General features: G+C 42.1%; 1 protein-coding gene and 1 long non-coding RNA gene across 6 annotated transcripts; one reads left to right on the top strand and one right to left on the bottom strand.

Moving 5' to 3' along the window:
* LOC123330170 (putative protein ZNF720) lies at positions 1 to 15,565 on the bottom strand. 5 transcript variants are annotated; one of them, XR_006640195.1, is made up of 7 exons: positions 15,494 to 15,564; positions 14,809 to 14,892; positions 12,034 to 12,160; positions 11,446 to 11,538; positions 3,589 to 6,772; positions 2,103 to 2,177; positions 1 to 1,302 (listed from the first exon to the last, which is right to left on the bottom strand). XR_006640195.1 is itself a non-coding variant. In XM_045163300.1 (6 exons), exons 2-6 carry the CDS (start codon positions 14,821 to 14,823, stop codon positions 156 to 158), a joined length of 390 nt encoding a protein of 129 aa, XP_045019235.1. In that variant the 5' UTR covers positions 14,824 to 14,892; positions 15,494 to 15,565; the 3' UTR covers positions 1 to 155. The 5 variants fall into 5 exon arrangements, 4 of the variants coding, with proteins under 4 accessions (XP_045019235.1, XP_044786899.1, XP_025125935.3 ...); XM_045163300.1 differs by lacking the exon at positions 3,589 to 6,772 and having other exon boundaries at positions 1 to 235; positions 15,494 to 15,565; XM_044930964.2 differs by lacking the exon at positions 3,589 to 6,772.
* LOC123330182 lies at positions 15,444 to 23,914 on the top strand. The gene is made up of 2 exons (XR_006545919.2): positions 15,444 to 15,579; positions 23,172 to 23,914. It is a non-coding gene; the product is annotated as an uncharacterized LOC123330182 (long non-coding RNA).
* The last annotated feature ends 1,322 nt before the right edge of the window (positions 23,915 to 25,236 follow it).

Below are 25,236 nucleotides of genomic sequence, written 5' to 3' on the forward strand. Positions count from 1 at the left end.
TCAGTTTATGTACTTTAGACTTTAATAAAACAGACAGATTCACAGAGACAACTCTAAGAAAAGTTGATAGAAGTTTCTGTAACTGTAAACAATACTAAAGACAAGAAGAGTTTTAGTCACTCAGTCATGTCCCATTCTTAGTGACCCCATGGACTCTAACTTGCCAGATTCCACTGTCCAAGAAATTCCCAAGCAGGAATACTGGAACGGGTAGTCATTCCCTTCCCCAGAAGTTCTTCAGAAAAACAAAGCAAAAAGAAAAGAAGAAGAAAAAATTGATCAAGTCATGTTAATATTTTCATACACAGAGTTCAGTTCAGTTGCTCAGTCGTATTCCATTCTTTGCGACCCCATGGCCCACAGCACGCCAGGCCTCCTGGTCCATCACCAACTCCCGGAGCCCACTCAAACTCATCTCCACGGAGTACAGACATACACTCAAATGGGGCTATATGCTCATTAGGGGGAAGAGAGAGACATTTTCATGTCACTAAACTCAGGTAATTTTGAATGAATTAAAAAGTACATAATGTTAGAGGATGATATTCTTTATTTGCACTGAGCTGTATTTTAAATTTTAATACAGTTGAGCATAGATTAGGACTAATAAGATTCTTGTAAACATTTTGGAAAATACAAAACTGTGATGAGACTCTGTGATGTGAGCATGGAGTGTATTGGAAAAGATCAGACCTGGGCTTGGGATGAAAACCACCACTCCCCAAACCCAGCATCTCTGCTAAACACACATGAGTGTTCATTTTCCAAAGCAGAAAGAAAGTAAGAAGACAGGAAGTTACTTCATTAATTGTGATAGTTTAGGCACATCCCTCATTTTTCTTTCCAAGACACTTGTTCAAGTCAAGTGGAAAAAAAACAAATTCACAGCATGGGAATCTCACAGAAACACTTAAACCAGTGAACATGAGTCATGGGGTAAGAAGTACATGGAGGTGGTAAAAAGACTGTGTCTGTGATTTGAGCCTGGAGTATTCTGGAAACATCACACCTAGGCTTGAGTGATCAATTCGCCTACCCTGAAAACCCACTATCTATAATCAACACAATGAGTGTTCATTCTCAGAAGCAAAGAGAAACCAAGAAGATGGGGAGTTTCTCCAATAACTATGAGCATTTCCACACATTCCTTATTCCTTTTTTCCACAACCTTGTTTAAAGAGAGAGAGAAGTATGAACTTCATAGTCTCATGATGTTAGAGTGATGTCTCCAGAACCAGTGGGCATCAGATGTCATGGTGTAAATGAATCACATGAAAGATGCACAATCACTGCCTGGGCATCCTGGAATTAACAATGAAATTATAACTTGAATCTAACATTTAAAAATGTCAATTTTATGCAAATTTCATTTCACATATACTTCCCCTGTTTAGTATCCTAATAATGCATTTAAGTAGTAAGACTCAGCAATGCAAAGGACAGCATCTCCTAGTTTTCTTCTTATTTCTGAAAATTTTCTGAAAAACTCTAGACCTCTGAGTTGAGTCACTGGGCTTCCCAGCTGGCTCAGTGGTAAAGAATCTGCCTACCGATGCTGGAGATGTGGCTTCAGTCTCGGGGTGGAGAGAATCCCCGGGACGAGGAAATGGGAACCCACAGCAAAATTCTTGCCTGGAAAATCCCATGACAGAAGAGAATTGGTTCTATGTATAATGGCATTTTCAAACTCTGTTTTAAATATCTATATTGCACCCAGGTGCTAAGTCATCACTGCATTTCGCAACATCCCTAAAATCCCAACACCAAACCACATCTCAGTGGGAGTGAGAATAGGAGTGACTCCCCAAGCTGATCTCTCACAAAAAAATAGTTTCAACAGTTGAAAGTCGCTGATTCACGTTGAGAATTCATCATGCTCCATAGAAAGTGAGGATGCAGACAATGGAGCAAAGGCTCTGGGACACAAGGAAATAGTCTAAAGGGCTGGTCTTCACTATGATAAGAAGAAATGGGAAGAAATAAGATGATGAGATGCCTGGGAAGAAAAACTAGGAGCAGAAAGCCAAAGGCTTGCAGATTCTCATTTGGGCATTTCAGGAGGAAAAGCAGATGCAGCCCCAGACCCAGGACAGGATATTTACCTGAGAAGTTGCCATTTCCTCCTCTTCTTCCTCCTGCTCTGTCTTCTCTGGGGATGTTACGCTGCAAACGCACTTCTGTGGTTTGAGAAAATACCGCTGAGGGCATCAAAACAGCTCTTTAACCTGCAACCAATGCTCTTACAGACAGAAGGGCCTTGAAAAGCTGAGAAGACCGACCTCTCCTGTCCTCTGTCTCAGCCGAGATTCAGGAACAATCAATTCCTACCTGGAGACCAGCCTGTGAACTTATTTCTTGATTGTTCTCTCCCCATAGAGAGCTCCTAACACTCTGCTCTCACAGATGATGTGAGCTGACTGAGTTTCCCTGTCCAATCCAGACAGACCAACCCTGTTGCCTCTCTGTGGAAGAAGCCAGGGCTCAGCTCTCACAGATGGATCACGAGGCACTTCCTTAACCCAGGCCTCTGCTTAGAATCCCCTGGAGCACTTCCTAGACACCGCAGTGATGCTCCCACAGGACCAACATAGAACTCTGTTGGGAGGGCATCAGTGAGGTCAATTCCTGACACTGGTCATGTGATCCTGGTGGGAAACCAGAGGGAAACCACTTGGCTAAAGATTCTTTCTGAACCATTTCAATGAATACAAATCCCTGGTGGTCAGGTCCCCACTCCAAGAAGTTATCGATCTGCAGGCCTACAGTGTGGCCGTTAATGGAGTCATCAGCAAATCCCATTTTTTCCTGATGTTTCTTCTCCCAAACCAACGTTCAGGAGTCCTGAGCTCAAAGCCTCACACTCATCACACCTAAGACCTCTCTGTAGGGGAGGATTTCGGGCAGGGATTTCTGAGAGAGGGCAAAGCTAGAATCAGGCAGAGAAAACACCAGTTCTTGCAGTTTAGCCTGTAGAAGTTATGCTGGGTGAGGTGTTCTGGGCTCCATAGGGTGAGTGTGAATTAATCCACTCAAGCCAAAACAACAAATCCGGTGAGCACTGTGAGGGTGTCATTGAAGGGGGGCTTGTAAAGTAGACCCTGGGGTTCAGCAAGACTGTTGATCTCAAGGAAGCTGGTCATCTAGACCAGGTGCTCACAGGACTGGCTTTTGTGAGTTCAAGAAACCGCAGGCTGCCTGCTGCCCAGACAGATGCTGAGGCAGCAACAGCATGGACCAGTTTACGGAAATTGTCAACAATATTCATTTTTTGATATAAGGATATGTGATTTGTGACTTTTACAGCTTACCAGACAAAGCCTAGGAAGCACTTAGGAAGCATGGTATACACTAATTCCACGCCTCTTCCAGGAAGACTTTCTAATACGTTTCTGGGTTATCACAGAAGCTGTCTTCATTTCAACATTGTCAAGTAATAATCATGACTTGTGTGTTGATATTATAAAGATACATCAATATTGCAGTGAACTCTCATTGTGTTTTTATTACAAATCAAGGATATTACTATTGAAACTTTTGAACCAACTTCTATCTTACTTTAATACATGGAAAGATTAAATGATCACTTACATCATGGCAACTTCCAGATATTTCACATCAATGCCAAACACCTCCATTTAGATGGTCATTGTCCATTTTACATTATGGTATCCTTCATCTTCTAAAGGAGGATAGATAGAAATTGTGTTGCAACACAATATAAAAAGCTAATCTTTAATAAACCATAAAAAATCTACCTTTCCAAACACAGTAGAAAGCTTAATATGGATTGAGTGTTCTATTACATTCACGTCAAAGAATCTCAAATCATGTCATTATAAACGAGCATACAAATAGCAATCCACTCCAGTACTATTGCCTGGAAAATCCCATAGACACAGGAGCCTGGTAGGCTACAGTCTATGGGGTTGCAAAGTTGGACACGACTGAGCGACTTTACTTTCGCTTTCATACATACAGTGTTAAGAATTGTAACTTTCTAACTATCAACCTTCATCTCATGATTCATGCTAATACGTCCATTTTCTATGTGCTTCAACTATGCAGTACTCCCTACAGTCATTGTACTTCAGAGAAACTTCTGAAAACAAGATTAGTGAAATGCCTTCTATTATGCAATCTCTGATATTTATTTCCATTTAACTTTTGATTAAATACTTTTCTACATATTGGTTACATCATTTCCATTGGTTTTTTTGTATAAACTCTTGTGTTTTCTGATGCATGTTTAGCGCAAACCTCTTCCATCACATGTTCCGTTACTAGAGTTTCTCTCCAGTGTGTGTTCTCTGATGTTTACTGAGATGAGCACTCTGACTAAAGGCTTTGCCACATTCGGTACATTCATAAGGTCTCTCTCCAGTATGCATTCGCCGATGTAGAGTAAGAGCTGACCTGTAACCAAAGGCTTTGCCACATTCAGTACATGTATATGGTCTCTCTCCAGTATGCACGCGCCGATGTTCAGTAAGGTTATAACGCGTAATAAAGGTCTTGCCACATTCTGTACATTTATAACGTCTATCCCCGGTATGAATTCGGTGATGTTGAGTAAGGGCTGAACTCCTAATAAAGGCTCTGCCACATTCTTTACATTTGTATGGTTTCTCCCCAGTATGGATTCGATGATGTCTAGTAAGAACTGAGCAATGATGAAAGGCTTTGTTACATTCTTTACATGTATAAGGCTTCTCTCCAGTATGGATTCGCTTATGATAGGTTAGATCTGAGTAACAGATAAAGGCTTTGCTACATTCTGTACATTTATAAGGTTTCTCTCCAGTATGAATTTGCTGATGTTGAATAAGATTTGAGTTGTAAGTAAAGGCTTTGCCACATACTGTACATTTATAAGGTTTCTCTCCAGCGTGAATTCGCTGATGTCGAGTAAGAAATGAGGAGCGACGAAAGGCTTTGTTACATACTTTACATATATAAGGTTTCTCTCCAGTATGAATTCGCTGATGTTCAATAAGGTCTGAGTTGCAAATAAAGGCTTTGCTACATTCTGTACATTTATAAGGTTTCTCTCCAGCATGAATTCGCTGATGTTGAATAAGGCTTGAGTTGTAAGTAAAGGCTTTGCTACATTCTGTACATTTATAAGGTTTCTCTCCAGTATGAATTCTCCGATGTTTAATAAGAAGTGACTTGTAAGTAAAGGCTTTGCCACATTCTGTACATTTATAAGGTTTCTGTCCAGTGTGAATTCGCTGATGTTGAGTAAGAAATGAGGAGCGACGAAAGGCTTTGTTACATTCTTTACATATATAAGGTTTCTCTCCAGTATGAATTCGCTGATGTTCAATACGGTCTGAATTGTAAGTAAAGGCTTTGCTACATTCTGTACATTTATAAGGTTTCTCTCCTGTATGAGTTCGCCGATGTTGAATAAGAAGTGAGTTGTAAGTAAAGGCTTTGCTACATTCTGTACATTTATAAGGTTTCTCTCCAGTATGAATTCGCTGATGTTCAATAAGGTCTGAGTTGTAAGTAAAGGCTTTGCCACATACTGTACATTTATAAGGTTTCTCTCCAGTGTGAATTTGCTGATGTTCAGTAAGAAATGAGGAACAATGAAAGGCTTTGTTACATTCTTTACATATATAAGGTTTCTTTCCAGCATGAATTCGCTGATGTTGAGTAAGAAGTGAGTGACAGTTAAATGCTCTGCTACATTCTGTACATTTGAAAGGTTTCCTTCCTGTATGAATTCTCCTATGTCTACTAAGATTGGATGACTTACTAAACCCTTTCTCACATACCTTACACTTGTTTTCTTTCTGTGGATTCTGAACAGTGTCCTGTTGAGTAAGTTCTGAACAGTGATTAGAAACCTTACCATATTCACTACAAGTCCTGTCTCCAGTACAAGTACTCTTATCTACAGAAAAACCTGACATTTGATCAAAGGTATTTCTACATTTATTAATTTTAGAATCCTTGTTTAAAGATTCGGGTCCCTGATGTTTCTTAAGGTTTGAGTCTCCTTCAACTGTATACCTAGTTTCATTGCCTGAATATCTTCTCAGTCCGCCATAAATACTCTTGTAATTATTGGAGCTGGGGCTCTTACTTAAGGTCTGACTCATTTTATTATACCTGGAAAGTTGTTGTGTATTAACCATATCACAATATGTATTGAAGAATGATGGTTGGATTGCATCTCTTCCATTATCATCAACATTATATATCTTGGAATGGATAGAAGATATCTGTTGGGGGAAGAACAATGACACCCTGCTCACGGATCCCTGAAATTGCTTAGATTTTGAATTTTCACACTCATTGTTAAATTGTAGGTGTTCAGACATCCTTGAATGTATGTTTAGTCGAAGCCTACATTCACAATTGTCTGAATGAGTATTTGCAGTAGAGACTAGATTACCTTCCAGATTTTCCACGTTTTCTTTTAGAGAACATGTATGTTTCAAAAAAGGATGGACATCTTTTCTTAAACACTTACACTTCTCGGCAGATAGTGAAGATTGAAGTTGCTGTTTTTCCCAATTTGACTCAGGCTGCTCATTTCTTTTTGCAGTACTCTTAGCATTATTTGTAAGTGTCTCCATTTCTTTATGTCCATATAAACATCCTCTCTGTCTTTCATATACCCTGGTATATTCCCAATCTTTCATTAAATTTAAGTTTCTGAGGTGAAATGTTTGATATATTCCTAGGTTTGCTTTTGGGAATACATCTTCTAATGCTGGATTCTTTGGCATCAAATCCTGGGTGTCTTGTGGAGACACAGCTGAAAGATACCAAATAACAAGTAATTTTATCTGCTATTCTCAGTGAATATCTTTAAAGATTTAAAGAAAACTGATGACCATAGCTAGTTTAAAAATAAAATAGAGATGGAAGGATCAAGATGCCAGAGGCTTAGGCAGATGTGGAGCTCATCTCTCTCTCCACAAATGAATGAGAAATGGAACAATTCTCACAGAGCCCAGCTGAACACTAGCAGAGGCCCTTGGAAATCTGAAAGGACAAGAAAGCTTCCTGCTCTGCAGGGTAGGACAAAAGAAAGAAGGAAAAAGAAGAGGAGAGGACGTGGGTTGGGGCCTGCAACTCTGCAGGGAGATGAAAGTGAGGAGAGGTCCCCATATCCGAGGAAGCCCCTCATTGGGGGAGCTCAGTTTGGACAGAAGGAGAGCCTCATTCTCTGTGGGAAGAGAACATGGCAAACAGTGTGTGGCAGCAGGACACAGTGAGACCTGCACACAGGGTGCTGACCCCAGCCCTGCCCACCCAGCCTTAGCGGCATGTCCAGCAATGCAGACAAGGGCTGGCTGCTGAAATGTGGGGTTTGGAGAGCAGACCCAGGCAGAGGACTGCGGTTCGCTGTGAGGATACATCCTGAGGGGACGGGAGTGAGGGAGGAGGTCTCTAAAGGGATGCTTCTGGAGGAAGCCTGAACCACCATAGAGAGAGTGTCATTGTTGAGTGATGCCCAGGGAATGAGCCCACTGCATCCCTTGTCCCTTGTGCCTGCCCCTGCTAGCCAAGGACTAGGAAGAACTCTACCCAGCCTGGGGTCTTTTGAGCCCCAGCCATGGCCTCCCCCATCGACCTCCTCCATAATCAGCAGAATCCTGAGCTCTGGGGCAGCCTCAGGAGAAGACACCTGTGAGTTGGCCACACGCACAGATGGAGCAGAAAGCACAGGCGAACACCAGCAATAAAGAAGAAAAGCTGAAAACTCTCCTTGCAGCAACACAAGCCATGGTCTTACACCCATGACCAGCTTTGTAACCTCAGCCCCTACAGAGCATCTGAACCAACAACCAAGGGCTCTCTCATTCCTGGCAGGTATAGCTTTAGTAGCTGTAGACTTTGTGGGCTCCTACTCAAGGGGGCTGGGCGAGGACAGAGCCAGAGCTGCTCCGTAGCACCACAGCGGGTCCAGCTCCACGCTGAATGCAATCCCAGAACCTGACTTCACTGAATCCATGCTGGTGACCTTGTGAAAACAACAGCTGAGAGACACCAGGACCGTGTGCCATCATGCCCATGGTTAAGGTGGGGCCAAGAGCAGTTCCAACACTACATAAGGAGAGCTTGCAGAACGCATGAGAGGGGGCACCAGAGCACACCCTGAGGTGAACATTCCTACAGGAGTAATACTTAGTGTCTTCTCTCCCAGTGGGTGTGCTCCAATCCCACCTGCCTCGCACCACAGATCAGAATCACAGCAAAGACTCAGATCTGGGGGCTGTATTCCACCACACAGGGAGCAGGCACCACCAGAGACAAGGCAGTAACAACCACAGAATAAGGGGGAAACAGCCCTGAATATCCAGGGCAGGCTCTGGTCACAGTTCACAGCAATCAGAGCACAGATCAAGAGAGGATAAGGGCACAAACCTCTGGACCAACCTCACCCACTAAGGTGCAGATACCAGAAGGAAGATTAACTAGGTGGCTGCACCCTTCAAAACAAAGACCACATACAGAACGCAGGACAATATGAGATGGCAAAGAAATATGTTACAGGGCAAGAAACAACATAAAACCCTCCAAGGACCACTGAGTGATAGGCAATCTAATGATTACTTCTTGATTTTAGTCATCTTAAGTGGAGACACCGAATACTTGCACAAATCCTAGGTGTCTAGTAATTCTTAAATCCACTTCTTGCCACACATGTTTCTGAGAATGTGTTATTAGCTGTTTCAATCTAAGAATCATAAATGATAGTGACAGAGAACTAGTCAGAAACTGAGGACACATAAGACAGTGTCCGAGGAAGCTGAATACAAATAAGATAAACTTAATAAAGTACTAGTTTTAAGAAATTAAATAAGAAGAGAGACTTTAAAACTATGATTGAAAGAGGGAACTCTACTCATTGCTCTGTGGAGACCTAAATGGGAAGGAAATCAATAGGACAGTAAAGACTAGAGATCTCTTTAAGAAAATTAGAGGTACCGGGAATATTTCATGCAAAGATGGCAACAATAAAGGACAGAAACAGGATGGACCTAAAAGAAGAAGAAGATATTAAGAGAAGTAGGCAAGAATATATGGAAGAACTATACAAAAAAGATCTTAATGACCGAGATAACCACGATGGTGTGGTCACTCACCTAGTAACAGACATCCTGGCATCCAAAGTAAAGTCGGCCTTAGAAGGCATGAGGACCAACAAACCTAGTGCAGGTGATGGAACTCCAGCTGACCTATTTCAAGTCCTAAAAGATGATAATGCTAAAGTTCTGCACTCGATAAGCCAGCAAATTTGGAAAACTCAGCAGTGGCCACAGGACGGGAAAAGGTCAGTTTTCATTCCAATCACAAAGAAAGGCAATGCCAAAGAACACTCAAACTACTACACAATTTCCCTCATTTCCAACAATAGCAAAGGCTCCAAATTCTCCAAGCGAGGCTTTAACAGCACGTGAACTGAGAGCTTCCAGATGTTCAAGCTGGATTTAGAAACGGCAGAGGAATCAGAGATCAAATTGCCAACATCCTTTGGATCATATAAAAAGTGAGAGAGTTCTGGAGATACGACAACATCTGCTTTATTGACAATATCACAGCCTTTGATTGTGTGGACAACAAGAAACTGTGGAAAATTCTTAAAGAGATGGGAACACCAGACTACCTTACCTGCCTCCTGAGAAATCTGTATGCATGTCAACAGGCAGCAGGGAGAACTGGACATGTGACAACAGACTGATTCCAAATTGGGAAAGGAGTATGCCAAGGCTGTATACTGTCACCCTGCTTATTTAACTTATATGCACAGTACATAATGTGACATACTGGGAAAGATGAAGCACAAATTGGAATCATGATTTCAGGGAGAAATATCCATAATCTCAGATATAAAGATGACACCACCCTTAGGGCAGAAAGCGAAGAGGAACTGAGGAGTCTCTTGATGAAACTGAAAGAAGAGCCTGAAAAAGCTGGCTTCAAACTCAACCTTCAAAAAACAAAGATCATGGCACCGGTCAGATCATTTCATGGCAAACAGTGGGAGAAAGAGTGGAAACAGTGTGAAACTGTATTTTCTGGGGGTTCCAAAATCACTGCAGATGGTGACTACCGCCATGAAAGTAAAAGACGCTTGCTCCTTGGAAGAAAAGCTATGACCGACCTAGGCAGCATATTAAAAAGCAGAAACATTACTTTGCTGACAAAGGTCCATCTAGTCAAAGTTATATTGTTTCCAGTAGTCATGTATGGATGTGAGAGTTGGACCATGAAGAAAGCTGAGTGTTGAAGAATTCATGCTTTTGAACTGTGGTATTGGAGAAGACTCTTGAGAGTGCCTTGTACTGCAAGAAGATCACACCACTCCATCCTAATGGAAATCAGTCCTCAATATTCGTTGGAAGGACATGGTGAAGCTGATGTTCTAATACTTTGGCCACCTGATGTGAAGAACTGACCCACTGAAAAAGACCCTTATGCCGGGAAAGATTGAAGATGAGAGGAGAAGGGGACGACAGAGGGTGAGATGGGAGATGGTTGCATGGCATCACTGACTCGATGGATATGAGTTTCAGCAGGCTCTGGGAGTTAAGTGATTGACAGGGAAGCCTGGCCTGCTGCATACCATGGATCGCAGACTCAGATTCAATGGAACGACGGAACTGAACTGACCGATACGTATAAATAATTATCTTTGCTGTATAGGAGAACAAAATTGGAAAACAGCTATATTCCAATTAGAACTTTTAATAAAGATTTCTTCATATAATCTAAAAATTGTCATAGTTTGAATCAACCATTAATAATGTAGTGCAAAATGTGCTAAGATTTTATGTCCATTTATTTTAAAATTCTATGAGGTAATAAAACACAATAAAGTATTTTAGCATGTTAGAATTGGGGCAAATACACAAAAGATATTTCATATGAGATCATATAAGGTAATGAGAAACTTTCAAGTCAACCTCAGATGTGCACTGTTTCATTTTCACCAGGTTTTGCTTTCTGCAGTGAAAAATTACTTGAATTTGAAATTTATTTAGAAGGTCCTATGTGTCGCTCCTAGTGGATAGGAAATTATAAATCAGAGAATAAAATCCTGTCCCTAGTATTCCAGGAAATTCGGCAGTTTTTCTACCATTTCACTCACACATTTCTGTCTAGAGGTAGAAGGAAACTTTAAAAGGACTGTCATACAGTTACTCAGAAATGGGCAGAATTTTCCTAGGGCCCCCAAGAAATCGAAGAGCAATGAATAAATGCAGTTTGTCAAAAGCCAAGAAGAGACTTTTAGGTCACACTGTGATGGAGAAAAGTAATCACTGGAGATAAATTCATGAATGATTTAAGAGAGAGAATGGGGCAGGTGATACATTTCTATCACAGTAGCAGAACAAACCCACGTTTTCGAAAACCATTTCCATTGAAGCAAATCTCCCAACACCATCTGAGTCATCATCTCCAACCATTCATACCTACCTGGGTAAATGGCTGTTGTTTCAATTCTCCTTATATTCCTGGGATCCTTCAATAGCTCCAGAAAGGTGACCAGGTCCACCTTAGAGACAAGCCCTGGTGATCAGAGAAAGGAATATTTGTGTTGTTAGAGATTCATCAGTATCGAATCCAATATGTATTCAGGTGAGACGAGAATGCCTTTTCTTCTAGAAAACGATTTCCTGAAATACTTTATTCAAAGCCGCTATACAATACTAACACACACCTAACAATCAGGTCCTGAGATTCTGGTCAAGTAGCGCTAAGGCAAAGGTAAGTAGAGTCAATGTGAGATTAAGAGAGGGTGCAACTATTTAATACCACAGAACTTACACAATTACCAGTAACGTAGAATGAAGGATGCAGAGTACATCAAGGAAGAAAAACATCACCAGCACAACGATTCATCATGAAGCCTTTCTTTCTAAACTCAGAAATAACCTATTATCCCCTAGAGAGCACAGATCTGAAAATACTGTGGGAAGCAGAAAATTTCAGAAGACATTCTAGAAGTGATGGAACAAAAATGCAGTGGGTAGATAAGGGATTCTGGAAGGCAGATATCCTCACCCAAGGAGGCCAGGTTCCTGTAGTTCTCTAACATCACGCTCCTGTACAATTTCCGCTGACCGAGGTCCAGGCATTCCCACTCCTCTTGAGTGAAGTCTATGGCCACATCCTGAAACGTCAGCCGTCCCTGAAATACAAGGTAAAGATGCCAATAGGCCGTGGGAAGTCTTCCTAATGTGATCCATATACCATTCAGTCAGATAAAATCTGAGTAATAGGCAAATTTGGCCTTGGAATACGGAATGAAGCAGGGAAAAGACTAATAAGAGTTTTGCCAAGAAACTGCACTGGTCATAACAAACACCCTCTTCCAACACCACAAGAGAAGACTCTACACATGGACATCACCAGATGGTCAACATCGAAATCAGATTGATTATATTCTTTGCAGCCAAAGATGGAGCAGCTCTATACAGTCAACAAAAACAAGACCAGGAGCTGACTGTGCCTCAGACCATGAACTCCTTATTGCCAAATTCAGACTTAAATTGAAGAAAGTAGGGGAAATCACTAGACCATTCAGGTATGACCTAAATCAAATCCCTTATGATTATACAGTGGAAGTGAGAAATAGATTTAAGGGACTAGATCTGATAGATAAGAGTGCCTGATGAACTATGGAATGAGGTTCGTGACATTGTACAGGAGACAGGGATGAAGACCATCCCCATGGAAAAGAAATGCAAAAAAGCACAATGGCTGTCTGGGAGGGCTTACAAATAGCTGTGAAAAGAAGAGAAGCGAAAAGCAAAGGAGAAAAGGAAAGATATAAGCATCTGAATGCAGAGTTCCAAAGAATAGCAAGAAGAGATAAGAAAGCCTTCCTCAGTGATCAATACAAAGAAATAGAGGAAACCAACAGAAGGGCAAAGACTAGAGATCCCTTCAAGAAAATTAGAGATACCAAGGGAACATTTCATGCACAGATGGGCTCGATAAAGGACAGAAATGGTATGGACCTAACAGAAGCAGAAGATATTAAGAAGAGGTGGCAAGAATACACAGAAGAACTGTACAGAAAAGATGTTCACGACCCAGATAATCACAATGGTGTGATCACTGATCTGGAGCCAGACATCCTGGAATGTGAAGTCAAGTGGGCTTTAGAAAGCATCACTATGAACAAAGCTAGTGGAGGTGATGGAATTCCAGCTATTTCAAATCCTGAAAGATGATGCTGTGAAAGTGCTGCACTCAATATGCCAGCACATTTGGAAAACTCCGCAGTGGCCACAGGACTGGAAAAGGTCAGTTTTCATTCCAATCCCAAAGAAAGGCAATGCCAAAGAATGCTCAAACTACTGCACAATTGCACTCATCTCACATACTAGTAAGTAATGCTCAAAATTCTCCAAGCTAGGCTTCAGCAATACGTGAGGCGTGAACTTCCTGATGTTCAAGCTGCTTTTAGAAATCACAGAGGAACCAGAGATCAAATTGCCAACATCCGCTGGATCACGGAAAACGAGAGAGTTCCAGAAAAACATCTATCTCTGCATTATTGACTATGCCAAAGCCTTTGACTGTGTGGATCACAATAGACTGTGGAAAATTCTTCAAGAGATGGGCCTACCAGACCACCTGACCTGCCTCTTGAGAAATCTGTATGCAGGTCAGGAAGCAACAGTTAGAACTGGACAGGGAACAACAGACTGGTTCCAAATAGGAAAAGGAGTTCATCAAGGCTGTATATTGTCACCCTGTTTATTTAACTTATATGCAGAGTACATCATGAGAAACACCGGACTGGAAGAAGCACAAGCTGGAATCAAGACTGCCGGGAGAAATATTAATCACCTCAGATATGCAGATGACACCACCCTTATGGCAGAAAGTGAAGAGGAACTCAAAAGCCTCTTGATGAACGTGAAAGTGGAGAGTGACAAAGTTGGCTTAAAGATCAACATTCAAAAAACGAAGATCATGGCATCTGATCCCATCACTTCATGGGAAATAGATGGGGAAACAGTGGAAACAGTAGCAGACTTTATTTTTGGGGCTCCAAAATCACTGCAGATGGTGAATGCAGCCAGGAAATTAAAAGACACTTACTCCTTGAAAGGAAAGTTATGACCAACATAGACTGCATATTCAAAAGCAGAGACATTACTTTGCCAACAAAGGTCCATCTAGTCAAGCCTTGGTTTTTCCTATAGTCATGTATGAATGTGAGAGTTGGACCGTGAAGAAGGCTGAACGCTGAAGAATTGATCTTTTGAACTGTGATATTGGAGAAGACTCTTGAGAGTCCCTTGGACTGCAAGAGGATCCAACCAGTCCATTCTGAAGGAGATCAGCCCTGGGATTTCTTTGGAAGGAATGATGGTAAAGCTGGAACTCCAGTACTTTGGCCACCTCATGCGAAGAGTTGACTCATTGGAAAAGTCTCTGATGCTGGGAGGGATTGGGGGCAGGAGGAGAAGGGGACGACAGACGATGAGATGGCTGCATGGCATCACTGACTCGATGGATGTGAGTCTGAGTGAACTCCGAGAGTTGGTGATGGACAGGGAGGCCTGGCGTGCTGTGATTCATGGGGTTGAAAAGAGTCGGACACGACTGAGCGACTGAACTGCACTGAACTGAGACTCTTTGGCTGGCAATACTCTGTCTTCTGTCATTCTGATGTGCCAGGAGGGCAATGGGTCCCTTGCGGTCATGATTATCAGTAAGTGTAAACAAACCCGTTCAGAAGTTAAGAAGCTTATCAAGTCCAAAGAAACAGCATTTCAGGAAAGAGACAGAACAAACAAACAAAAGGACTATGCCTCTTACCTCGGAATGAGTCATTTCTGACTCCTTGCTTTCCTCTTCCTCTGGGCTTCCTTCTCACGTAAGATCAGTCTTGGGAAGTGACCCCTGAATGTTGAAAATAGACTGTTTAATACTTAGAAAAACACATCGAGCTCCCTGTAACACAGCCCCACACAGAGGGAGGATCTCAACAGGTACCAAATACAATCCTCTACGGCCACTGACACAGCAGGGATTCTGGAACACAGAATCAAACGAGGTGTTTTTCGTTTTCTTCTTTTCTTCAGAACTCGCGGCCCTTCCTGTGAAAACCACACGTTCTAGGCTGACCCTCCCCTTCAAACCTTAGGCGAGACCCTGACCAAACTCCTTACAGAATAGAGCCTCCTTCACCTCTTCGTGGATCAGGGACTTAGGGGTTGGGCAATGCAGGACTTTAAGCAGCGGTCTCTACAAGTTAGAAGGTAGAACTGCCAGAGAAGGACGTGGAGTCTAGAACGATATTAACAGGAAGCGGACGTGGACCCCAAGGTCCCGGCAGCTAAGATAAAGGACTTCAGAACTTCTGACGGCGATGCGAGGACACACACTGGGAACGGGAAAATGGGAACGGTGGTTTGAACGTTCACAGAGACCCCCGAAAGCCACGTGTGAAGGACAACAGGCTGTGGGACTAGGAATCGGGTTTTAAACAAACAAAACTCACCAGAACACTCGGTCGCTCATTTAAACTCAATTCCGGGTCTGCAGGATACTGCGCACGCGCGGGAGGAAGATCCGGTACAGAGGAAGGTGAGTGCGCTTCGCTGCAGCCAAAGATAGGCGAGGAAAGGGGAGAGGGTGGGACGAGGCCGGAAGCGCAGGTACTTACGGGCGGGGCCCGTGGGGACGGAGACTTGCCTCCCCTCACCCCCGCCCCTGTCAGTTTTGGGTCTGTTGGTCCTTCTGTCCAGCTGTGCTTCCTTTCTCTGCCTTTTGATGCCTTTAAATCTCTTTGATTTCCTCTGGAGCAGAGCTGTTTCCTGCCTGTTCTAAGTTAGTGTTTCAAACAACTTAAGGCAAAAGAGAAGAATTTTGAGAGCTGCCTCTATGGAAAGCGGAGATGTTTTCAGCAAGTCGAAAAACGGGGAAATTTCAAAAGCCCTTTGTGTGAGTGTGTGAAGATGGGTGTCTCCTCAGTGATGAAAAGCAGAATGTAATCGCTCAGATAATCCGTTGAGAGGAAGCCTCAGGAATTGTAACCAGAGACCTGCTTACATCAGGGAAGCTGGCTTTTCTCTTAGGAAGTGATTCCAGAAAGAAAGAGGGAGATAGGAATCCACATTGTCGTTTATAACGTAACCACAGAAATGACATACCGTTACTCCTGTCAGAATCTGTTGATACACAGATTGCCTCTGTTAATTGTTGCTGCTGCTGCTGAAGCAACCAATTGCCTTGCTTCTTCCAGGAGTGAAGAAGTTTCCAAGAAGCAGGACTTTTTGTGCTAAAACTGGGCACGAAATTAGGCAAATGGGACGCTTGGATCACATCGACTGCTCTGCACTTAGCTTCCCAAACACCCTCTCCTACTGTTGGCTTTCTTTCCTAACCTCCCCCTCTTCACCCAGTCCTTGAAAGGATAATCTGGAGAAGCGCTAACGCAAGACATGAAAACTAGTAAGAGGCCCACAGACCATTGTATCCCAGGAGAGTACACCTTTCTCTTTAAATGTGAGATTAGCAACTTCCCTAGTAGTCCAGTGGTTAAGATGCTGTGCTTCCACTGCAGGTTATTATTGGGTTCAATCCGTGCTCGGGGAGTTAAGATCTCAGAGTTGAAGGTTTAATCATTTCTTACACAGAAAGAGCATTAATCATTACAATATAAAGGAAAATGTATGTCAAGGTAATAAATTACTTATTAAAGAAAATGTGTTTAGGAGCATCCCCAGCAGCCCAGTGGTTAAGACCCCACCTTCCGATGCAGCATTGCGGTTCCTTCCCTAGCCAGGGAGCTAAGATCCCACATGTTTGGAGGTGTGAACAAAAAAGAAAACATGTTTCTTAAGTATCTGTGAGTGGGGACAAATTCTAAGTAGAGGATATTGATACTGATTGTCATGATAAATGTATCAGTAGGTCAATTCTCACAGTTCCCTGCTGGAACCTCTGGTTCTGAATATGACTTTGGTCACTAAGAACTAGGAGAATATTCTCTAGGGAGTTGGCACTAAGGTGTACCTGCTATTGCAGACTACAGTGGAAATTATGCGGGAATTTCTATCAGACATTGAATCCTAAGTATAAACAGGGGGTATTTGCCTCAAGATACTTTTTGAGAAGTTCTATGACATTTTAGACAATGAGGTATAAACATTTCACCTTTGTAAAATGACAGATGGAGAAATTCTTGAAAATCCCTCTCAGGTGCTTTGGCTCCATCTCTCTACTCATAATCTAAACGGAGGCACAGTTCAGTGGTCTCAAGAATAGGAAATAACTCGTTTTTGGTAGAAACACTTCTCATGGATACAAACTATACAAGCAGACACATGAAATTCCCTTCCTTTGTCAGACCTCAGTATTTACTACTGGTTCCTTGTGAGTCCCTGTCTGTCTCCAGGGACCAAAGGGAATAGAACCTTCCTTAAGCATTTCAGGAGTCCCTTTGGAGATGATCGGTACAAACTTTTAATTGTTGTTTTATCATTAGCAACTGAGCCATAAAGATTTCCACAAATAATCACAGTTCTCCAAGCCTGTCTCACATCGCAGATACAGGTGAAAAGATAATTGTAGTTTTGAGGGGTCATGAGGTCACAGAATCACAAACCCCTATCTAGGGGTCTGGCTGCGTCCCTGTCCGCAGCTTGCCATTTCCTTCTCCAATGCTTGAAAGTGAAAAGTGAAAATGTAGTCGGTCCCCCACAGGAGCAGCTTGATGTGACCAGCACTCTGAACCCAATATCCGGGCTATGTGAGGATATCAAGTGAGTATTTTCTGTTTCAGCTTGTGGGCAAGAATCTGCAAGAAACAGGTGCTTTCGGGAGTCTGGGTTGGTGACCATTCAGGAAAACAAAGTGTTCTGACTCAAAGTAATGCAGTGCCAAAGCAACACTGGAAGGAGGAAGAATTCAAAAAATGTAATGGAGCTATTAAAGAGAGATTAGGTGCTACCAGATGTCAATTCGCAATGCCTCCTAACATATCTTAGTGTAATTCTATTTGAAAAATATTTATTTATTTGGCTGTACTGGATCTTTGGAGAAGGCAATGGCACCCCACTCCAGTACTCTTGCCTGGAAAATCCCATGGACAGAAGAGCCTGTTAGGTTGCAGTGCGAGGGGTCGCTAAGAGTGGGACATGACTGAGCCACTTCATTTTCACTTTTCACTTTCAAGCATTGGAGAAGGAAATGGCAACCCACTCCAGTGTTCTTGCCTGGAGAATCCCAGGGACGGGGGAGCCTGGTGGGCTGCAGTTTATGGGGTCGCACAGAGTCGTACTCGACTGAAGTGACTTAGCTGCAGCACCAACTGGATCTTACTTGTGCTATATGGGATTTAGTTCCCTGATCAGGGATCAAACCTAGGCACCTCCCCCAAGTCCTGACCCCCCACCCCCCACCCCCGCCCTCGCCGAAGCTAGCATTGAGAGCCAGATGTCTTAGTCACTGGACCACCAAGGAAATCACAGTGTAATTTTTTTGACAGTGATTGTTATTTTAGAATCCAAGTGATATGAAACCTAACGTTTAGTGTAACTAATGACTGGAATTGTAGAGATATATGGGAAATTATGGAGTACCTTACAGAAATCATACATTTTGGGGGTTACGATATGTGTGCCAACAGTACCCCCATGAGTAATAAATCTATAGGAATGATATTTATTAGAAACAGTGTATACATTTGACAATAGTGTGCTTAGTCCATCAGACGTGTCTGACTCTTTGCAACGCCATGGACTGTAGACAGCCAGGTTCATCTATCCATGAAAGTCTCCAGGCAAGAATAGTGGAGTGGGTAGCCATATCCTTCTCCAGGGGATCTTTCTGATCAAGGTATCGATCCCTGGTTTCCTGCATTGTTGGCAGGTTCTCTACCATCTGAACTACCAGAAAGCAGTAGAAATACCTTCTCTGCCTCTGGAATTTATAAAGCGCTTAACAGAGACATTGTTTCCTATTGAAAAATCCATAAATGGGTGACTTGGGTCAGACCATTTTCCAAAAGTAACTTCAGAAATGGGTTTCAGATGGCAGCTATCAGGCATAAAAGCCTAGTGTGTCCTATTCTCTGATTTGAAAATATTCTCAAAATTTATAGTTGTATAACTTCATTTTACAAAATAAAAATCACTTTCTTAAAATGTCATTTTCTTTAAATGTGATATATTAATGTTTCAGATATCTTGACTTCCGCTCAACACTTTTAATGTCACATTAATTAACAGATCAGTTTATAATTTGGAATTCAGTTCAGTTCAGACGCTCAGTCGTGTCTGACTCTTTGCGACCCCATGAATCACAGCAGGCCAGGCCTCCCTGTCCATCAGCAACTCCCTGAGTTCACTTAAACTCATGTCCATCGAGTCGGTGATGCCATCGAGCCATCTCATCGTCTATTGTCCCCTTCTCCTCCTGCCCCCAATCCCTCCCAGTGTCAGACTGTTTTCTAATGAGTCAGCTCTTGGCATAAGGTAACCAAAGTACTGGAGTTTCAGGTTCAAAATCCTGCACTCAATGTGCCAGCACATTTGGAAAATTCAGCCCTGGCTTCAGGACTGGAAAATATCAGTTTTGATTCAAATCTCAAAGAAAGGCAATGCCAAAGAATGGTCAAACTGAAGCACAGTTGTTGCACTCATCTCACATGCTAGTAAAGTAGTGCTCGGAATTCTCCAAGCCAGGCTTCAATAGTATGTGAACCAAGAACTTCCAGATGTTCAAGCTGGATTTAGAAAAGGCAAAGGAACCAAAGATCACATTTCCAAGATCCCTTGGATCATAGAAAAAGAGAGTTCCAGAAAAACCTCTACTTCTGCTTCATTGACTATGTTAAAACATTTGTGTGGATCACAAGAAACTGTGGAAAATTCTTAAAGAGATAAGAAAGCCAGAACACTTTAGCAGTCTCCTGAAAAATTACGATGCAGGTCAAGGAGCAACAATTAGAGCTGGACATGGAACAGATGGGTTCCACATTTCGAAAGGAGTACATCAAGGCCGTATGTTCTCACATTGCTTATTTAACTTAAATGCAGAGTATTTAGTATTTAAGCTAAATGCGCGGCTGGGTGAGGCACAAACTGGAACCAAGATTGCTGGGAGAAATATCAATAACCTTAGATATGCAGATGACACCACCCTTAAGGCAGAAAGTGAAGAGGAACTAAAGAATCTCTTGATGAAAGTGAAACAGGAGAGTGAAAAAGCTGGCTTCAAACTCAGCATTCAGTAAATGAAGATCATGAAACCCAGTCCCATCACTTCATAGGGTGGACTTCAATAGATGGAGAAACAATGCAAAGAGTGACGGACTTTATTTTCTCGGGCTCCAAAATCACTAGAGATATTGGCTGCAGCCATGAAATTAAAAGGCGCTTGTTTCTTGGAAGAAAAGCCATAACCAACCTAGCGAGCATATTAAAAATCGAGGTCATTACTCTATTAACAAGGGTCTGTATAGTCAGAGCTATGGTGTTTCCAGTAGTCATATATGGATGTGAGAGTTAGACCATAAAGAAAAGTGAGCGCTGCAGAATTGATGCTTTTCAACTGTGGTGTAGGAGAAGACTCTCAAGAATCCCTTGGACAGCAAGGAGATCATAACAGTCAATCCTAAAGGAAATCAGTCCTGAATATTCTTTGGAAAGACTGATACTGAAGCTGAAGCTCCAATAGTTTTGGCCACCTGATGCGAAGAACTAACTTATTGGAAATAGCCCTGTTGGTGAGAAAGATTGAAGAGAGGAGGCGAAGGGGACGACAGTGGATGAAAATGGTTGGATGGCATCACTGACTCAATGGAATCGAGTTTGAGCAAACACTGGGAGTTGGTGATGGACAGGGAAGCCTGGCATGCTGCAATCCATGGGGTTGCAGAGAGTTGGTCACAACTGAACTGAACTGAACTAAGTTCTACTTTTCACCTTTTTAATAAAAAGACTTAACATTTTTACAAGTCTGTAACCTGTATTAGGCTCATTGTACTTATGGTTCCATGAGAATACTCATCCTGGCATGAATTTTGATGTATGTAAACGTGTATTATAGACATGAATTTTATTTATTTTTATAATTTCATCTTATGTATGTTTTACTGCCGGGGTCCAGCCCCTGTTGCATCCAGGGATTCCCTCGGAGGACGGCATTGGCGACTGAGAGAAATAAAGAGATAAGGAAAGAATTTTGCAGTTAAGAAAATAGAGGAGAGAAAAGAGGAGAAAAAAGAGGAGAGAAAAGAATGCCAATAAAGCCCCAGCACAAGACTTGCTCTGTTCACGTAGGCTTCAGGCGCCCTCTCAAATAGCTGAATGTGCCCCACCTTAGGCACCTTCTCCAGTGGGTCTTAGAAGCCCAGGCAGGAAAGTGATCACAGAGGGCCCCTGCGCTGCAGGGAATCATCCTGAAAAAGGAAAAGGAAAGAGAAAGAACGACATGGGGAGACCAAGCTTCGGTGGGCAAAGCCCACACTTTATTTTCCAAAGTAGTTTTTATACCTTAAGTTGTGCATAGAGGATAATGGGGGCGGGGTAGAGTCATGCAAGGTCAGCGGTGCTTAACCCTTATCAAAGCCAGGCTTTCTTCCTGCAAACTTGTCATGTGCAAAAGCTTTAGGTGATTTACATCATCTTCTGGCCAGGAGGCCTTTTAACATTTTATGACCCTTTCTTCAGAAAACTTATTTTTCTCTAAAGGTGATTATTCTAAAGTCAGGCACCACCCTCTGAAAGCATTAGATAAAGTTGCATTCCTATAGGGCAAAAGTGTGGTGGGTTATAACAAGAAAAGAATTAACCCAAGGGTCCAAGGTTACAAACATTAAAGCTACTACTTACATTTCTATATACCAACTATATTAATCAATACACTCCCAGAGACATAATAGGTAAGGGATATGGAAACTTGGCAGCAAGCATCAGCTCAACAAAGAAATCCTCTACTAGTTGTATTCTAACAATTTTCACTCTCTGAGAAGCTCTGCATTGTTAGAATGTCTTAAGCTTCCCTGCCTCTTGTGGTTGGGAGGCTGTGAACAATCACATGTGTAGCTGCAGGAATCTGAACAAACCTGTCAGGCAAGATAGAAAGTCATCAGAGGGGTTTGAATTGAAACATTCCTATTATGCCCAGGAGACTTTTTCTTATTATTTTTTTTTTTTCCAGGAGACTTATTAACTAGAGCTCTAAATTGATTTTCTTCAGAGAAAGGTGATCAGGGATAGCCCCCCGTTAATGTCAGAAGAGGTGGTGAAGGTCGTGAAATAGTAACACAGACAGATTTTGGTTTTGGGGTAGATCCTTGGGTAGGTCCGGTGGGACCCTTGAGTTCTTATTCACCTTTGCATGTCAGATCCTCTCCACATGACCTTTGTCATGGGTGGAAACTCCCGTGCTGGCTCCTAGCATTTTACCAAGATTTTTTAAAAACTTTGATTCACTTGGTATGTACAAAGGTGGGAAGATAGTCGCCATTATACTAACTCATTTGTTGAAAAAAAAAAAAAATCATCTTTTCACTACCGCTTTGTAATGCAGTATTTATCCTCCTTCCCACCATTGCACTGAACTTATCAATCACATCCACCTATTTCTACTTTATTATCAAACTTTCATTTATTGTAACTAAATGGTATGCTTTAATATTGTTTCCTGAATATTTTTACTCTTACTTTATCTTTACCCTGTGTGGACTTAAAAATCATCTTGTGTAGTTTAGAATATAATCATGGTATCTTTACTGATATTACATTCATTTGTTCCTTCCCCAGGGATCGAACACTCGTCTCCTGCTTGGCAGGTGGAATCTCTACCATTGAACCACCAGGGCATGACTTTTAAATCCTCATTGATATTCCTTTAAGTTTTTTCACTGTTACACATTCAAATATCAGACACTTGTTTTACAGGAAGAAATAGAAATTCTTCTTTTTCAGTGGCATCTAAGGTAAATGAAGAATACTTAAGAGTATCAATTCCAGTTGATATGGTACAGAGTTCTGCCTCATTTTCTCATGCAGGATTCTCTGGCTCAGAAGAAGATTATTAGTTCCCGGGATTTGACAAAATGGCCCCGGAGGATTTGGCAATAGGAGTGATCTTTTTATTGCAGACTACGGCAGGGATTATGGGGAATTTCTGTCTTGTTTACCATTTTCACTCCCTTTATTTCGAAGGAGGCAAATGTCGGTCCACAGATTGGATTCTCATGCACGTGACTCTAGCCAAACTCTTAGTTGTTCATTTGAAAGGAATTCCTGAAACACTGGCAGCTTTGGATGCACACTTGCTTTTTCCGTTCCAAGAGTTGGCAGAGATGTGTCCATTGGCACCATCTTCCTCTTGAGTGCCTTTCAGGTGATCATCATTCCCAGTGACTCCAGGTGGGCAGAGCTTAAGAGAAAAGCTCCCAAATATGTGGGCACCTTCAGTATCCTCTGCTGGATCTTCAGCATGATTCTCAGTATTTTGGTTCCATTTTAAATGACTGCCAAGTGGAAGGACACAATCAACACAGAGAATATAGATCATGGCTAGTGTTATTTCTGGCGTGCTGCCCCAAGGCCACAGATGTAAAGCCTTGCACCGAGAACACAGAAGAGGAGCTCAGAGTCAAGGACACTTTCAAAGCTGACTATCCTCCTCTGTAACCATTTTAAAAGCCCACTGATAGTCATACCAGGCTTCCAAACTCCCAGTGGGGCAAAGATGCCCACTCCAGTAAGCACCCTATAGTGCCCCAACCAATCACCTAACATCAACCATCCAGCAGCAATTTTGCTTTGAGGCTGTAAAAATTGGCTATTAGCTCATGGAAACTGTCGGCATCCCCTGGTCTGTGCAGATGTGGGCCCATTGCACTCGCACTGCCTGCTTTATCTCTGCCCTTTGTTTTTAAGAAACTCACTCCTTTCTGAAATGGCCTGTGTCTGGAAATCCTTTTCCAACCTGCACTCAGAGTGCCTCACCGCTTATGGCTGATTGACAATGTTGTACAGCAGAAAGGAACACAGCACTGTAACAATGTAGAAGGGTGGGATGGGGAGGGACATGGGAGGGAGGCTCAGAAGGGCGGGGACACGGGTGTACCTATGGCTGATTCTTGTTCATGTTTGACAGAAAACAACAAAATTCTGTAAAGCAATTATCCTTCAATGGAAAAATTTTAAAAAGATTAAAAAACTCAAAAGCTAAAAATATATACATTTCAAAAGAAAAAAAAAATTCCATTTTTAGGAAAAATTTTAAAACAATTGCCCAGTGGATACAAATCTGCCAGCAAGTGCAGGGGATATGGGGCTGAACCCTGGCCCAGGAATATTCCACACGCTGCAGGGCAACTTAGCCTGTGCAGCACGACTACTGAGCCTGTGTGCTGCAACTACTGACGCCTAGAGCCGTGCTTCACAGAAAAAGCCACTGCAATGAGAAGCCCATGCACCACACCTAGAGGAAGCCTGCACACAGCAACAGACAAAATTTTTTAAATGTTTAAAATATCAGGGACAAAAATAACTCAATCAAAAATTGGACCAAGACCTCATATCTCCAAAGAAGACATTTCGATGGGCAAGAGCCAAATGAAAGACACTCAGCATCAGTAATTATTATAAAATGGAAAACAAAACTACAATGAGGTATCACCTCATTCTAGTCAGAATAACCATTATCAAAATGCCCACTAAAGATAAAATAAAGGCTGAAGAGGCTATGGAGATCAGGGAACCTCCTACATGACTGAAGGGAATGGAAGCTGGTGCAGCCGCTAGGGAGGACAGTGTGGCAGTTCCTTAACAAACGCAACCTCCTGACATGTAAGGAAATAAATTCCATGAAAAGTCGACAAAACAGATTAGTTGACAACTCTGTAAATTCGTGGTAAATCATCTGCAATGCTGATATTCTCACTTTTGATCTATCATTCCCAAATTCTTTAAATAAATATGCACTAAAACTCCTACACTTGCACATTCTATATTAGTTTTCTCACTGCTAATGTATGTACCTTCAGATATTTATATATTACATTCAATGTATGTCAAAGGCATGAGGAAACAGTTCCTTTAAGCCTAGATGAGAGACATGTGCTGAGAATTTTACATGTGGTAAAATTTTACGAATCGTAGTTCAGAATTTTGCAATCATGTTTTTTAATTGTCCTTTCTGTGATTTTGTTAAATTTATATTTGCTAAAATGATCCCATGGAAAGTCTTAGTTCAACAGAAGAAGAAAGGATAATT

Source organism: Bubalus bubalis, chromosome 18, assembly GCF_019923935.1.
Source record: "Bubalus bubalis isolate 160015118507 breed Murrah chromosome 18, NDDB_SH_1, whole genome shotgun sequence".
Classification (NCBI taxonomy): Eukaryota; Metazoa; Chordata; class Mammalia; order Artiodactyla; family Bovidae; genus Bubalus; species Bubalus bubalis.

Excerpts from the sequence above, each read along its gene's own strand:
- LOC123330170 (XM_025270150.3), bottom strand. Across the intron at positions 11,539-12,033 it reads CAGGAACCTGGCCTCCTTGG|GGCTTGTCTCTAAGGTGGAC; the intron begins GTGAGGATATCT and ends TCTGATCACCAG. Across the intron at positions 6,773-11,445 it reads AACAACAGCCATTTACCCAG|CTGTGTCTCCACAAGACACC; the intron begins GTAGGTATGAAT and ends GGTATCTTTCAG.